This window comes from Phyllostomus hastatus, unplaced genomic scaffold (genome assembly GCF_019186645.2).
Source record: "Phyllostomus hastatus isolate PE091 unplaced genomic scaffold, TTU_PhHast_1.1 phas_scaffold_11, whole genome shotgun sequence".
Lineage (NCBI taxonomy): Eukaryota > Metazoa > Chordata > Mammalia > Chiroptera > Phyllostomidae > Phyllostomus > Phyllostomus hastatus.
The window spans coordinates 1,920,559-1,932,911 of record NW_025334005.1 but is presented as its reverse complement, the minus strand read 5'-3'; the positions used below and the strand labels follow the sequence as shown (position 1 = coordinate 1,932,911).

Below are 12,353 nucleotides of genomic sequence, written 5' to 3'. Positions count from 1 at the left end.
GCAGCTGGACCTGGGTCTCTGGAATCTGCCCCATCCTCTAGACCCGTCAGTCTCTGCGGAGCCCCTGCAGGCCACCCCAAGGTGGTTGGGGTGGGGCTGGGGAAGCCTGGCAGGTTTCGGGAGGGGCGGGGCTTCCAGGAGGGAGGCCTGCCTGGTGGGCGGGGTTATGGGGGACGGTGGCAGCCACTGGGAGGTCAAGGCCTCTGACGACAGTGCCCTAGCAGCTGGGTCAGCCACACACAGTCCGGGAGCCCTAGGCCCCCCCACGACTTGAGACTTCCCAGTCAGAACAATACAAAACTCTCTTTATTGTTCCTTTTCTATAAAAAGTCGTGCCTCAGGGCGGGCTACAGGGATAGGGCGTGCGAAGCGCAAGACAAGCTCCGCCCAAGCCTGCAGCTGAGAGCTGGGGCCGGACAGGGGGGAGGGGTGCGGCAGAAGGACCCCGACCCCGTCCGGGGCTGGGGCGCGTGCTGGGAGGCGGCAGCCCCTCCGGGGGTGGGTTCGGCTGTGCTTTCTCAAACCCTAGGCGCTGCGGAGGGTCTCAAGGCCCCACCCCACCGAGGAGGATCCTGGCTGAGGAGCGGATCCCCAGCTCCAGGTGGTCCCGGGTTCTGGGAGAGGTATTCCCAAACATGGGGGTGGGCGGCAGAAGGTCCTTCCTGAAGATGGCGCAAGAATCAGGGCGCCCCAGTCCTGAGATGCGGTAAACAAGGCCTGCGAGAGGGCTGGGCCCCTCACTGCTCCTCAGGCCCGTCGCCTTCCTGCGCCTGTTCGTAGGGGCAGGGCCGGCGGCCGAAGCCCGCTGGCTCGGGGCCGGGTCGGGGCCCCGAGAGCAGCGCCTCGTCCTCCCCGCCGTCGCCCCGGCCGCCGCCGCCGCCTCCGCCGCCTCCGCCGTAGCGCTCGCCCTCCGCGTCGCTCTCATCAGAATTGTCCTCCTCCAGGTAGCGGTAGCCGCGCACCTTGTGCTGCGGCCGCGGGATGCGTGGCTGGCGCGGGACCACGCCCCGCCGCAGCTTCTGCTCCATCACCAGGTACGAGATCATGGCCACCACCAGCGTCAGCAACAGCACCGCCAGCTTAGCCTGGGCCCACAGGGAGGGATGCTGGGGACAAGCGGGGCGCCGCCCTGTCCCCCGCCCCGCCCCACCCCTCACCCGGATAGGCCCACTCCTACCCGCTGCCTGACCACCCTCCTGCCCGCAGGACTCAGCCCCAGCTCGGCCCTTTCCAGGCACAGGTGAAGACGTTGACAAGTGCAGACACATGCCTGGCCTCCTGTCACTAGGGCTTAGGTTACTGTCCCTTACAGGCGGGGGCGGGGGAGTGGGGCGCAAGAAATGCTTCCTAGGCGTTTTTGACGGTAACCCACAGCCAGAAAATTCTACATCATAACTCAGTACCTACACCCATAATCGCATGCATACTTTCTGCTGTTTTCTATTCTATTTCATTTTTAAAAACATGGGTCAGAAAGGACCTGCTAAACCCGCCCATCAGCTGGGTGGAGGTGGAGCATGCGGGCCCTGCTCCTCCATGGTCACCAAGGGACACGGACGCTCAGCAGCCGGTGAACGGGTCACCCAGCCAGACGCAAGGTGGCTGGGATGCGCCACAGGTGAAGGGCAAACTGGGGACCCTTTCAGAGAGCGGTAAACTGAGGCCCTCAGGAGGTGAGGCAGTGAGTGAAGGCTAGGTCTGGGGCCACGCAGTGGAGAGTTGGGGGGTGTGGGAGGTGTGGGAGGTGCCTAACACCCCAGAGGCCCTCCCGCACCCCACTCAGCCTCACCTTCATGGGCAAGCTGGAGCCCAGGTACACAACGAAGATGGCCACCGCCTGCCACCAGTGGTAGATGGTGAAGATGAAGTCTTGCCTCTCTTTGTCCTCATACAGGATCCCCAGCAGTGCTGCAGGCAGGCAGGACAGGGCGGGAAGGGAAGAAGTGTCACCCAGGGTTCAGGGTGCCAGATGTCCCGCCAGTGACAGGCCTAGGTTGTGCGGGGTCCCAGCCCTCGGCCCGGGATCGCCCAGAAAGCTGTTGCAGGCCCGTGCTGGCCTGCCCCCTAGTGGAGACCCTGGTTACCACGCGGCCCGGGGAGCTGAGCTGATTAGAGAGCAGGTGAGTTGGGACGCAGGTGGGCCTCGCCCTGGGGCACGCGGGGCCTGAAAAGTGGAAAGCTTCGTGGGCAGTCACATCCTGTCCCCTTCTGGACCCCCAGCTCTTCCGTGCCAGGCCTGCAACGCCTGTGTCTCCTCCTCGCCCCGGCTCAGGGAAGGCAGCCCGCTTGCAGCACCGAGCTTTCCACAAATCGACCTGAAGTTGGGGGACTTGGCCGTCCTTCCCAAAGAATCCTCCCTGGGGTGGGCAGAGGGGCCTGCACAGGGAGGCAGGGGCCTCGGGGTCCGCTCTGAGGCCAGTGAGGGGGAGGGAGTAGGCACAGAGACGTGGGTTCCAGTGCGGGCTCCGTGGGGCACTTGGAGTGAGTTACTGTAATCTGCCACATAGAATGTGCTCCTGTGTATAATGCGCACCCACGTTTTTGGCCCAAACTTTGAAGGGAAAAAATCTTTCGTTTTTAATTTTTAATTCGATTTTTTATGTATATACGTTTAGAAACAACCCAATGATCATATTCCAGTGTATTATTTTGCATACAGAGATCATTATTGCTTTCTAGAGTTATACTTTTAATGCATAAGCATAAATTAAAAAATTAAAAACATTTCTATAGATACAGAATGAACACTACTCATGTATAATGTGCATCCTTGTTTTTCCCTCAAAAATGTGGGCAAAAAAGTGCATATTATACACAGCAAAATACGGTCACTCCCCAGGCCTCTTTTCCTGCCTGTAAATGCGATCAGGCATGTTATATGTTACGTGGTGAGGTTTGACTGTGGCAAACTCAGACATGAACACCTCTGTCCTAAGGCCCTATAGTGTGACTGTGCCCCATGGGGCTGCTGGGAAGGGACACGGGGTCCCAGGGCCCACGAAGAGAGAACAGAAGATCCTGGCAGAAGGGGATATCGGGACCAGGCCCAAGTCCAGACATTTCATGGGTCCAAGGAACCCAGACTGCATGCAGCCCAGAGCTGGCCGCCCCTGAGCAGAACAGCCAAGGGAGTGTGGTCCAGAGCCTGGGGCTCCATCCCGACAGATACAGGTGCCTGACTGTCTCTGCTGGTGAGCCACCCGGGTCACTTGAGCCAGCAGCCCCTGCCCTGCCTGCAGTGCGCATGACCTCCACCGCGCCACACCCCCAGCAACAATGTGCAGAGCCGTCGACAGCACCGTCCATCAGAACAGAGGCTGATGTGGGGGACCCAAGTGGCTGCCCCTCTGTGTACTCGCTGCACGGCACTGGCCTATCTCTGGTTCACCCCCTCCTTTCTGCAGACAGGGCCCCGCTCCCCAGTGTGCCCACTCCAGCCCACTCTGAATCTGGCCTGGACTCGGACGTGGGGCCGGGACTCTGCTCGTCTGCAGACTGGTGTCGGGGCTGCACGCCTGCTCCTAGCTCCTCTCTGTAACAGCCATAGCTGCACCTGCGCCTTGGGCTGTGGGCGGGGCCCCCTGCCGCTTCCCGTGCTCCACAGGGCACGGACCTGGAGCCTGCTCCCAGTGTCAGGAAAACCGTGTCCGACAGGCCCTGCTCCCTGGTTTGAAGGCAGGGGTGGCCGGTGTGTTTTTCACGCTATCCTCCAGAGGTTTCCACAGAGCCCCACACCTACCCCATGTAAGGGCACAATCGCACGCTGACCCCTCGGTGTCCACAGGGCCCCATGCCCAGCCCGGGGTGTCCACAGGGTGTCCATGGCATATGGCTCCCATACCTGCCCCAAGGGTGGCCACAGTCCTCCCCTTTGTCCCTACAGTGTCCACGGGACTCTCACCCCTGTAGTGTCCACAGGGATCTCCTCCTACCTCTACCACGTCCACAGCACCCCGTGACAGACCTCCTGTGGGTCCATGGGACCCCACATCTGCCCCTGGGATGTCCACAACCACCCCAAAGTGACCACAGGGTCCCCTGTCCAGCCACCCCAGGGCCCACGGCCACACTCACTGGAGAGCCCGGTCTTGTTGAGGGCACTGCCCACACCCCAGAGGGCAGCTGCCACGTAGAGCGTCCACATGTGCTTCAAGACCTTCGGTGTCGGGGCCCAGAAAAAGAGGCCGACGGTGAGCAGCAGGTGCAGGCCGGACCCGGACACCAGGGGCACGTGGCGCGGCAGCCACAGCCCCAGCAGGCCCAGCAGTGAGGAGGCCGAGGCGCCCAGGCTGTACGCCACGAGGAGGTAGGCCAGGCGCTCCAGCCCGATGGAGCACACGCCGTAGCCCTGGGGGGACGAGAGTGAGTGTGTGGGGTGCCCTGGCCCAGGCTCTGGCTCCGCCCACAGGCCGTCTGACTTCGGGCCACACCCTGCGCTCCCTAGGGCCCCTGGGTGCTGATGCCCTCTGTCCGGGGCTCTTAGGAAGCTTCAGGGGTCAGGTCGGGACAGAGAATGAGGAAATGCTTGGGCACTGTCCCCATGCACCGAGGCTGCACCCCACACGGAGCCAAATGCTTGATGGGCGTTATCCCACTTCAACCAGACCACACCCATGGGAGTGACCGTCTTCACTAGGTCCGCTTCACAGAGGAGGGAACCAAGGCTCGGAGAGGTCGAAACGGTTTGTCCCAGGTACAGGGGGAGTAAGAGAAGAGGAAGGGGAATACGTGGGACACGCTTGTCCGCACTTACACCCGTATCCAAGACCTAGCCGCGGTTTATCTGAAATTCAACCTGGACCGTGCAGACTGCATTTCCCCTGGCGACCTTATGCGGGCGGTACGTACCAGGGCGAGACCAGTGCAGGCAAAGAGCACCTCGAAGCCGCTGTAGATGAAGAAGGGCGTGAGGTGGCGCAAGCGGAAGTCGCGCACGTGCTTGAAGGGTAGCTGAAAGATGTTGCCCCAGCCCACGCTACGTAGGTCGATCTCCTCTGTGGGCCGGTACGCCGCACCGCACAGGCCCAGCACCTGCGAGCAAACGCACACCGTGAGGAGGCGGACAGAGGGCGCCCCGCCCCTAGACACAAGCCCCACCTCTTTGCCCTGGCCCCGCCCTAGACACGCCCACAGACCTCGGCCTTGCCTCCCAGCTGCGCCTCCAGGCCAAGCCCTCACCCTAGACACGCCCCCAACGCCTTAGTCCTGCCTCCGGTACCGCCCCCGGGTTGAAGGCACCCCTTCCAACTCTTGGCCCTGGGTTCCACCTCCAGCCCAGATTACTGCCAGTGCTCTCGGACCCCGTCTCCAGGATCTCGACCCCAGATCTGCCCTGGTTCCTCTCCAAATCCAGTCTCAGTCCACAGACATCTGCCTGCCCTGCTGCCCCGCGGCTCAGGGGTGCTCCCCACGGGACTCAGCCCTGGTTCCTGTCTCAGCCCACGTCTCCAGGCCTCAGCCCTGCCCGGGCCGCCAGCCACGCGCCCAGACTGCAGCCCTGGTTCCCTGCCTCATTCCCAGACCTCATGGATTCCACGCCCCCCCCCGGGGGCCGCACCAGCAGCATGGCCACGAAGGCCACGGCCATGAGCACGCTCTCCACCACAATGAGGTTCCGGCTCCGCGGCAGCGTCCGGAGAACCGTCTTGTTGAAGCCGCTGAGGATGCCCTGGCTGTTGGTGCCTGAGAGGGGGCGGAGAGCGCATCGTGAGGCCACGAGTAGGGCGCACTCTCGACTCCCTGGCAAAGAAGTGCAGCACGGCTAGTGGGCGGGAGGGGAGGGTTAGGGTGGCTGGGAGCGGGCAGTGTCCGCAAGGGCAGGCTTCCTTGCGGAGTGGTTTGGAGGTGAGGGCCGGGAGGGCTGAATGTATTCCAAGAAAAGAAATACTTTCCCCCATCCCCTTTCCTGCCTTATTGCACCGGGGCTGGGGGTGGGGGGTGCGGGGCGCCAGTCCCTCTCCGGCCTCCATACATTTACTGTGCACTGACTGAGCGCTGAGGGTTCGACTTGACCCCAAGAGAGATTTCACAGGCAGCTTCATCCCAGATGGCACCTCCTCCAGGCAGCCTTCCCTGACACACCCCTTCCCTCTCGCTGGGTCAGATTAACTACCTACTCCCACAGGGCCCTGCGCCTCGCCCACCAGAGCTGCGAGACATCGGACTCTGCGCCCTGACCCCTGTGAGGGAGAGCAGCCCCTCTGCCTTCAAGGGCCCACTGTCTGCAGGACAACTCAGTGTGGGGGGTGGGGAGTGAGTGGGACTTGGGGACCCCGCCCCGCGAGGACTAACCGCAGCTGTGCACGTTATACAGCGTGTGGTTCAGGTCGTACAGGTAGTTGTTCAGGAAGTAGACCATGGGCAGCTGGGCGCAGGCAAAGCTCAGCTGTGGGCAGGAAAGCAGCTTGGGTCAGACTTGGGGCATGGGACCGAGCAGGGGGCACAGGCATGATCTGGAAGGGTCTGGGCACAGCCATGGGGGGACAGGAGCCCTCCCACCCCTGGGGCAGCTGCTGGTATGTGGGGGCGGGGGGCGGTGCTCAATGCAGGAGGACTTCCTCCTGGTCAGCACTATGGACAGAGAGGGAATGAGGTCTCAGTCACTTGGGGTAAGCAAGCAGGCCCAAGGAAGGGCTATGGGACTAGAAAGCTGAAAAGACTGGAATGGGTTCCAAAGTGTGGGTACTCAGGCTGTATATGGGGACCCCAGGGCCCCGTACGTAGCACTCACATGGAAAAAGCTATAGAAGATGGCTTGGAAGACCAGGAGGTAGGGCGCGTGGGAACCCCGTGGCGGGCGCTGCTGGGGGTCCTGCCCATCCCGCTCCTTATAGTGGGAGTACTCATAGTACTTCTGGGCCATCCTGGACCGCAAAGGAGAGAAGGCTCCCTGAGTCCAGCCTCTGCCAGACACCTCTGCTTCCCGCACCCAGCACTATGGGCTGGCCAGCCCCTGCACCTCATAGACGGGGAAACTGAGGCCCCAAGAGCAGAAGGGGCCAATCCCAGGCCTCCAGCCTCCCACGCTGCTGCCTCCCGGACTCACCTGGTGATGTAGTTGCCCATGGAGGCCCAGAGAGGCACGATGGCCATGCCCAGGGCCACGGCGGAGGGCACGAGCGTGTAGTAGCGTTCCCAGTAGTTGGTGGAGACAAAGAGGGCGTAGATGCCCACCCCCAGGAACATCATCCACTTGGTGCCGAAGAACCTGCGGGCAGCGAGAGGGATGCTGGTACCACATCTTGCCGAGGCTGCCGGGGCTGCGGTGGCCAACACCAGAGGGGCCACGACTCTCAGCTCCTGAGTCTGTGTGAGGCCGGGAGAGACGCCCTGGCCGTGGCATCCAGGACCCTACGACAGAGTCTCAGAGACAGGGCGTTGCCGAGTGGCCGCGGGCGAGCCAGGCGTCCACACCCCTGCCTTCCCGGCTGTCTTGTGGGTGCAGAGCCCAGACCACCAGTGTCCCCGAGCCACGGCAGGGGTGGACGGAGATCAAGGGGGGAGAGGCCTGTGTCCTCATCCAGCCCTCATGTGTGTCCTGGGCTGACTCACCCGTCCTCTTCCCCACCCACCCACACGTGCTGGGACTGCGGGGCCCAGGCACGTGTCTGGGGGACTCGACCCACACTGGCTCAAGCAGACTCCGGAGCAGAAAGAGGAAGAGGCAAGGCCAGCACCCTGGGGCCCTTCCTCCCGGCCCACCGCTCTCGCAGCGCATGTGGCGAGTCAGGAAGGTTTCAGCTCAGTGGCTCTGAGAAAATGTCACGCCGGACTCAAAGGGGGTTGACAAGTGACAAGATAAGGCACTGACGAGTGACAGTCGGGGCATGGAGGCTGGTCAAGCTGAAAGCCACTGGCCAAGATCTTTAGTTTGTTTTTTTTTAAAGTGTTTGTGCTCCTTAGTTCCCTTGGGCTCCCAGGGAGCTCAAAGTGGAGTGAGCCTGGTTTTAAAACTGACGCGAGCACTTTTTCTTCTATCCAGGGCCCTGGTTCTTTTATTGTCCTCACGTTGCCACGTCGTGAACAGGCGGGCAGCCCCCTCCCACCTAGCTGAGGGAGGGCAGGCCACACAACGTGCACGGGACGTCGTAAGGGAGTGAAACAGGAAAAAAGGGAAAACGCTAGCCGTTGTTGCTAGGGAGGCGCCATGACATTCGCACGCCCTGGCCGGTGCGGCTCACGCAGTGGGGCACAGTGCCGCAACGCCAAAGCTCGCCGGTTCAATTCCCAGTCAGGGCACAGGCCTGCATTCCGGGTTCGGCCCCCAGTTGCGAGAGGCAACAAATCCATGTTTCTCTCTGGGATCGGTGTCTCTCTCCCTCTTTTTCATTCCCTTCCCCTCTCTCTAAAAATAAATGAATAGATAGATAGGTAAATAAAGAAATAAAATCTTCTTTAAGAAATGACACATACAGCCAGCGGTCATGCAGACTAGCAGAGCCCGTGGGAAAATCAGCCTGGTGGTTTGGGCAAGGGGCAAGGGTGGGGGCTGGGAGCCGCTCTGCCCGGGCTCACACCTGCAGTCTGCCACATGCTGCCCGTGCGACTCGGGCAAGCTGCTCAAGCGCGTGGTGTCTCCTTGTCCGGGCTCCCAGCAGCTCCCTCAGGTTGCCAGGAATAAGCTAACGCTTAGCAAAGTGCCCAGCGCACAGGAGATGCCACGAGCTGGCGGTCGCTAGTAATGGTGGTGGGTTTCAAGAGCCAGTAAGCCTTTCGTATGCCTCGGGCCTGGTAAGGGAGGGCCCTGCTGGGAATTTGTCCTGGGAATTCTGGTTTTGTTTTTCTTTTCAAAGAAGAAAACAGCTACAAGACACAAAGCGAACATGCAAAGAAGCAGAGGGTGCCGCAGCGCGCTGCTCTGAGCCACAGTGGGGTGCCCGCAACTCTGCGAGGGTGCTCCCTCACAGAACCCCCACTGGGAAGCAGGGGACAGGCCGAGGGGTGTGCGGAGCAAAGAAAGCAGAAGTGGACGTGGCACACACACATGCTCCGGTGACAAGGCCGTAAATGGCATCCTCCGTGCCGGTGGGACAACGGACGTAGCCAGTGTACTGGAGGGCTTGGGAGGGACTTGCTTTTTCCTGATTCCCATTAGGATTCTAATGCTGTCTGTGCAACTGTGATAAAGGACTTTTTTTTTTTAAGACAGGGGAACAAAAACCCGAGTGATCTGTCCACTGGTCTCCGGGTCCCGCCTGGCAGGGAGGGTGCTTGCGGCCGGGTTTTCAAGAGGCCGGGACCCTTTCAGGCCGGAGCAGGAGCAGCCCCCTGGGGCCCCTGCCCGCCCACAGCCTTTCCGAGAAACGTCCCTCCACACCAGCCACAGCTGCCCGGGCCAGGGCTGGGTGCCAGGGTCTTGCTGACCAGACTGTGGCTCCAGCCCACAGAGGAGGGCATGGGGACAGTGCCACACGGGTCACAGGAAAGCTGAGGGAAGGGGGCCTGGGGGAACTTCTGCTGCTTGAAACCCAGTGTGCCCTGGGCAAAGCTGTGTCTCCTTCCCCAAACCTGGCCTCGTCCCTTCTCTCCCAACCCCCGGGGAGGCAAGGACTCTCCCAACTGCCCCCTCCCGAGACCACCAGGACGGCCCCTGAGCCCCTTCAGCATGGGGGTGACAGCCCAGCGGGGGGGGCGGGCAGCGGTGCCCACCGGATGAGCAAGGGCGTGTAGAGAAGGGCCGCGATGGGCGTCACGTTGATGCCGATGAGCATCTTGCTGTCGATGTCCGGCAGCCCCATGTTGCCGTACTTCACCTCCCGGTAGGTCTCGTCGTAGTGCAGGATCAGCTGCATCTGCAGGAGGCCTGGGGACCGGGTGGGGGGCGAGCGTGGAGGGGCGGCCTGGCTGCGGAGCAACCCGCGGAGCGCGCAGAGACTGGGACGCGTTCACCGAAGGGCGCCCTGGTCCGACGCCCGAGAGGACAGCGGGAAGCCGGGCTGGGCCCAGCGCCCCGCCAGCTGCGGCGGCAGCGGCAGCGGCAGCATCCGCGACTTGAATCCACCGCCCCCAGCGCCCCCTAGCGCGCTCCCCGACCCCCGAGGCCACCTGCCTCGCTGCGCAGGCCTCCTGGACCCCAGCCCCCAGCCCCGGCCCACGCATTCACGAAGGCTCTGCTCGGGGCCGCGGGGACAACGCGGTCTCCCTCCCCACGCGGTGGGGGCGGCTGCGAAGGCAGCTGCAGCTGCGAGGGCCGCAGACTGGGAAGTGAAACAGGAAGGGAGACCAAGTGGCCCCTACGGTTTCTCTTTCCCAGGCGGGATCTGGGGAGGGACGGCGGCGGGGGAGGGTGGGGGGAGGGTCGGGGAGCCCGGGGGTCCAGCGCCTGAGCCCGTGGGGGGCCGGCACTGCCCCCGCGCCTGGCCCCGCGCAGGGCGCGCCTTGCGCGCGGTACCCACCCAGGTAGACGCCGTAGGTGAGCGTGCCGCCGGCGCTGGCCGCCAGCACGTTCTTGAGCACGCCGAGGCGCTTGCGGCGGTAGTAGCGGCGCTCCTCCTCCTCCTCGTTGTAGTTGGGGTACGCGCCCACCAGCTCGTCCAGCTGCGGGGCAGGCACAGCGCTTGCACCCGCACCCCCGCCGCGGCCCTCCCCGAGCTCGCCGCCCAGCCCCACGCACCCGTGCTACGGCCTGCCCCGGGGGCCGTGTCTCACCCTGGGCTGGGAGACCCCCAGTCTACCGGGTCCCCGAGCCCTCCCTCACGGTCCCCGTCCTGGCTCACCGGCGCGTCGGCCCCGTCGGGAAGCCCGAGCCGGTCCTCATCGCCCTGCGGCCCCGCGGCCCCTGCCACCGGGTAGAGCGGCGGCTCCGCCATAGCCCGACCCCGCCGGACGACTCGAGGCGGCGGCGGCCCCCAGCGTCTCAAAAGCGGGGCCAGACTGACACTTCCTCCTGGAGGCCGGGACGTGCCCCGGCCCGCCCCGCCCCGCCCCGTTCTGCCCGAGGGCCCTCTCCCGCGGGAGGGGCGGCCCCAGCACCCGAGGGGCGTGTCCTGCGCGTCCGTGCCGGCCAGTGCCTGCGCGCGCGTGTGCCTGCGCGGCCGGGACTGGCCTCGGGGATGAGAGAAGCTATTCGAGTCCACGCTCGGCCACTTCTTGGCGCTGGGCCTTCGGGAGTTAATTCCGCTTCTCTGCGTCTCGGTTTCCTCGCCTGTAAAATGCAGCCACTGGGCACTAGTGCCTAGGGCCGTTGCTGGATTACTGAGGACTGCAAAACCTTAGCAACGCGCCGGTTGGTACTAAGCTCCCCTCAGTGTTACTACTGACTCCCAGCGCCCCCTCTCAGGCCTCACTGCGTGTGTTTGCAGTTCAGCAAAGAGCCCCCAGAGCAGCCCCCCAGAGAGCTGCTACCGCAGGGCTCGGCAGTCCGTGCCCGCCTCCCACGCACCGTCCAGCGTCGCTTGTGGCATCTGCTGGTCAGTGAGAGCTCCAGCCGGGCCAGTGAGAGGCCAAGATTGTGGTGGCTGCTGGACTGCAGTGGGGTGACCCCATTGCTTCCCTGCAAGGGGGTTCAGAGCCTCCTGCACCCACCCCGCTGGGCACCGGCTCCAGGGCTACAGGGGGACCCCAGGAAGTTCCAGCCTTGCCCGACCTGACGCTCCGTAGCACTGCCTGTTGCCCTGGTTAGAAACAAGACTTGGGAAGGTTTTTAAACTGTGTACTTCCCAGCGCAGCCTCCTCAACAAACTGTGTTGGAAAAGCCGGTCAGGGCACTACCAGAGGCAACTGATCAATGTTTCTGTCTCACATCTCTCTCTCTCTCTCTCTCTCTCTCTCTCTCTCTCTCTCCCTCCCTCTCTCCCTCCCTCTCTCTCTGCCTCTCCCTCTCTCTCTCTCTCCCTCCCTCTCCCTCTCTCTCTCTCTCTCTCTCTCTGCCTCTCCCTCCCTCTCTCTCTCTCTCTCTTTCTCTGCCTCTCTGGCTCCCTTCCTCCCTAAAATCACTAAAATTATTTTTTGAAATGGGCAGAGGAACTAACTAGACATGTTCTTCCAAAGAAAACATCCAAATGGCCAACAGGCCCATGAAAAGGTGCTCAACATCACTAATCATCAGGGGAAGGCAAGTCAAACCCTGTGACAGAGTGGCTGTCCCCAAGACGACAAGGGACGGGTGCCGGCCTGGACGCGGAGAGAAAGGAGAGGCCATGGACCGTCGGCGGCGGCGTGAGCCAGTGCAGCCGTCGTGGAGAACGGCATGACCTGTTTCTCCTCTCCGGTTTAACCGTCCGTCCCTCCAGGTGACCGCTCCCCATGCGCCCCTCATGCAGAGGCTTGTGCCAGGCACTTAGTAGGTGCTCAGTACACACGGGTCAACGGAGGGATGAGTGAATGGGTGACAAATAGCTACCTATACTAGCAGG

The 12,353-nt window shown here is 62.9% G+C and overlaps 1 protein-coding gene across 1 annotated transcript; it reads right to left on the bottom strand.

The window, feature by feature from the left end:
- Positions 1–288: 288 nt before the first annotated feature.
- Positions 289–10,885, bottom strand: UNC93B1 (unc-93 homolog B1, TLR signaling regulator). The gene is made up of 11 exons (XM_045855021.1): positions 10,716–10,885; positions 10,395–10,536; positions 9,649–9,802; positions 7,046–7,207; positions 6,731–6,863; positions 6,292–6,385; positions 5,558–5,682; positions 4,849–5,031; positions 4,075–4,348; positions 1,790–1,908; positions 289–1,085 (listed from the first exon to the last, which is right to left on the bottom strand). The coding sequence occupies exons 1-11, from the start codon at positions 10,806–10,808 to the stop codon at positions 738–740; spliced, it is 1,827 nt and encodes a 608-aa protein (XP_045710977.1). The 5' UTR covers positions 10,809–10,885; the 3' UTR covers positions 289–737.
- Positions 10,886–12,353: the final 1,468 nt, after the last annotated feature.

Coding starts and splice junctions, on each gene's coding strand:
- UNC93B1 (XM_045855021.1), bottom strand. CDS start 10,808: ATGGCGGAGCCGCCGCTCTACCCGGTGGCAGGGGCCGCGGGGCCGCAG. Junction 10,537..10,715: donor CCGACGGGGCCGACGCGCCG/GTGAGCCAGGAC, acceptor CCTGCCCCGCAG/CTGGACGAGCTGGTGGGCGC. Junction 6,386..6,730: donor TCTTCTATAGCTTTTTCCAT/GTGAGTGCTACG, acceptor TCCTGCCCACAG/CTGAGCTTTGCCTGCGCCCA.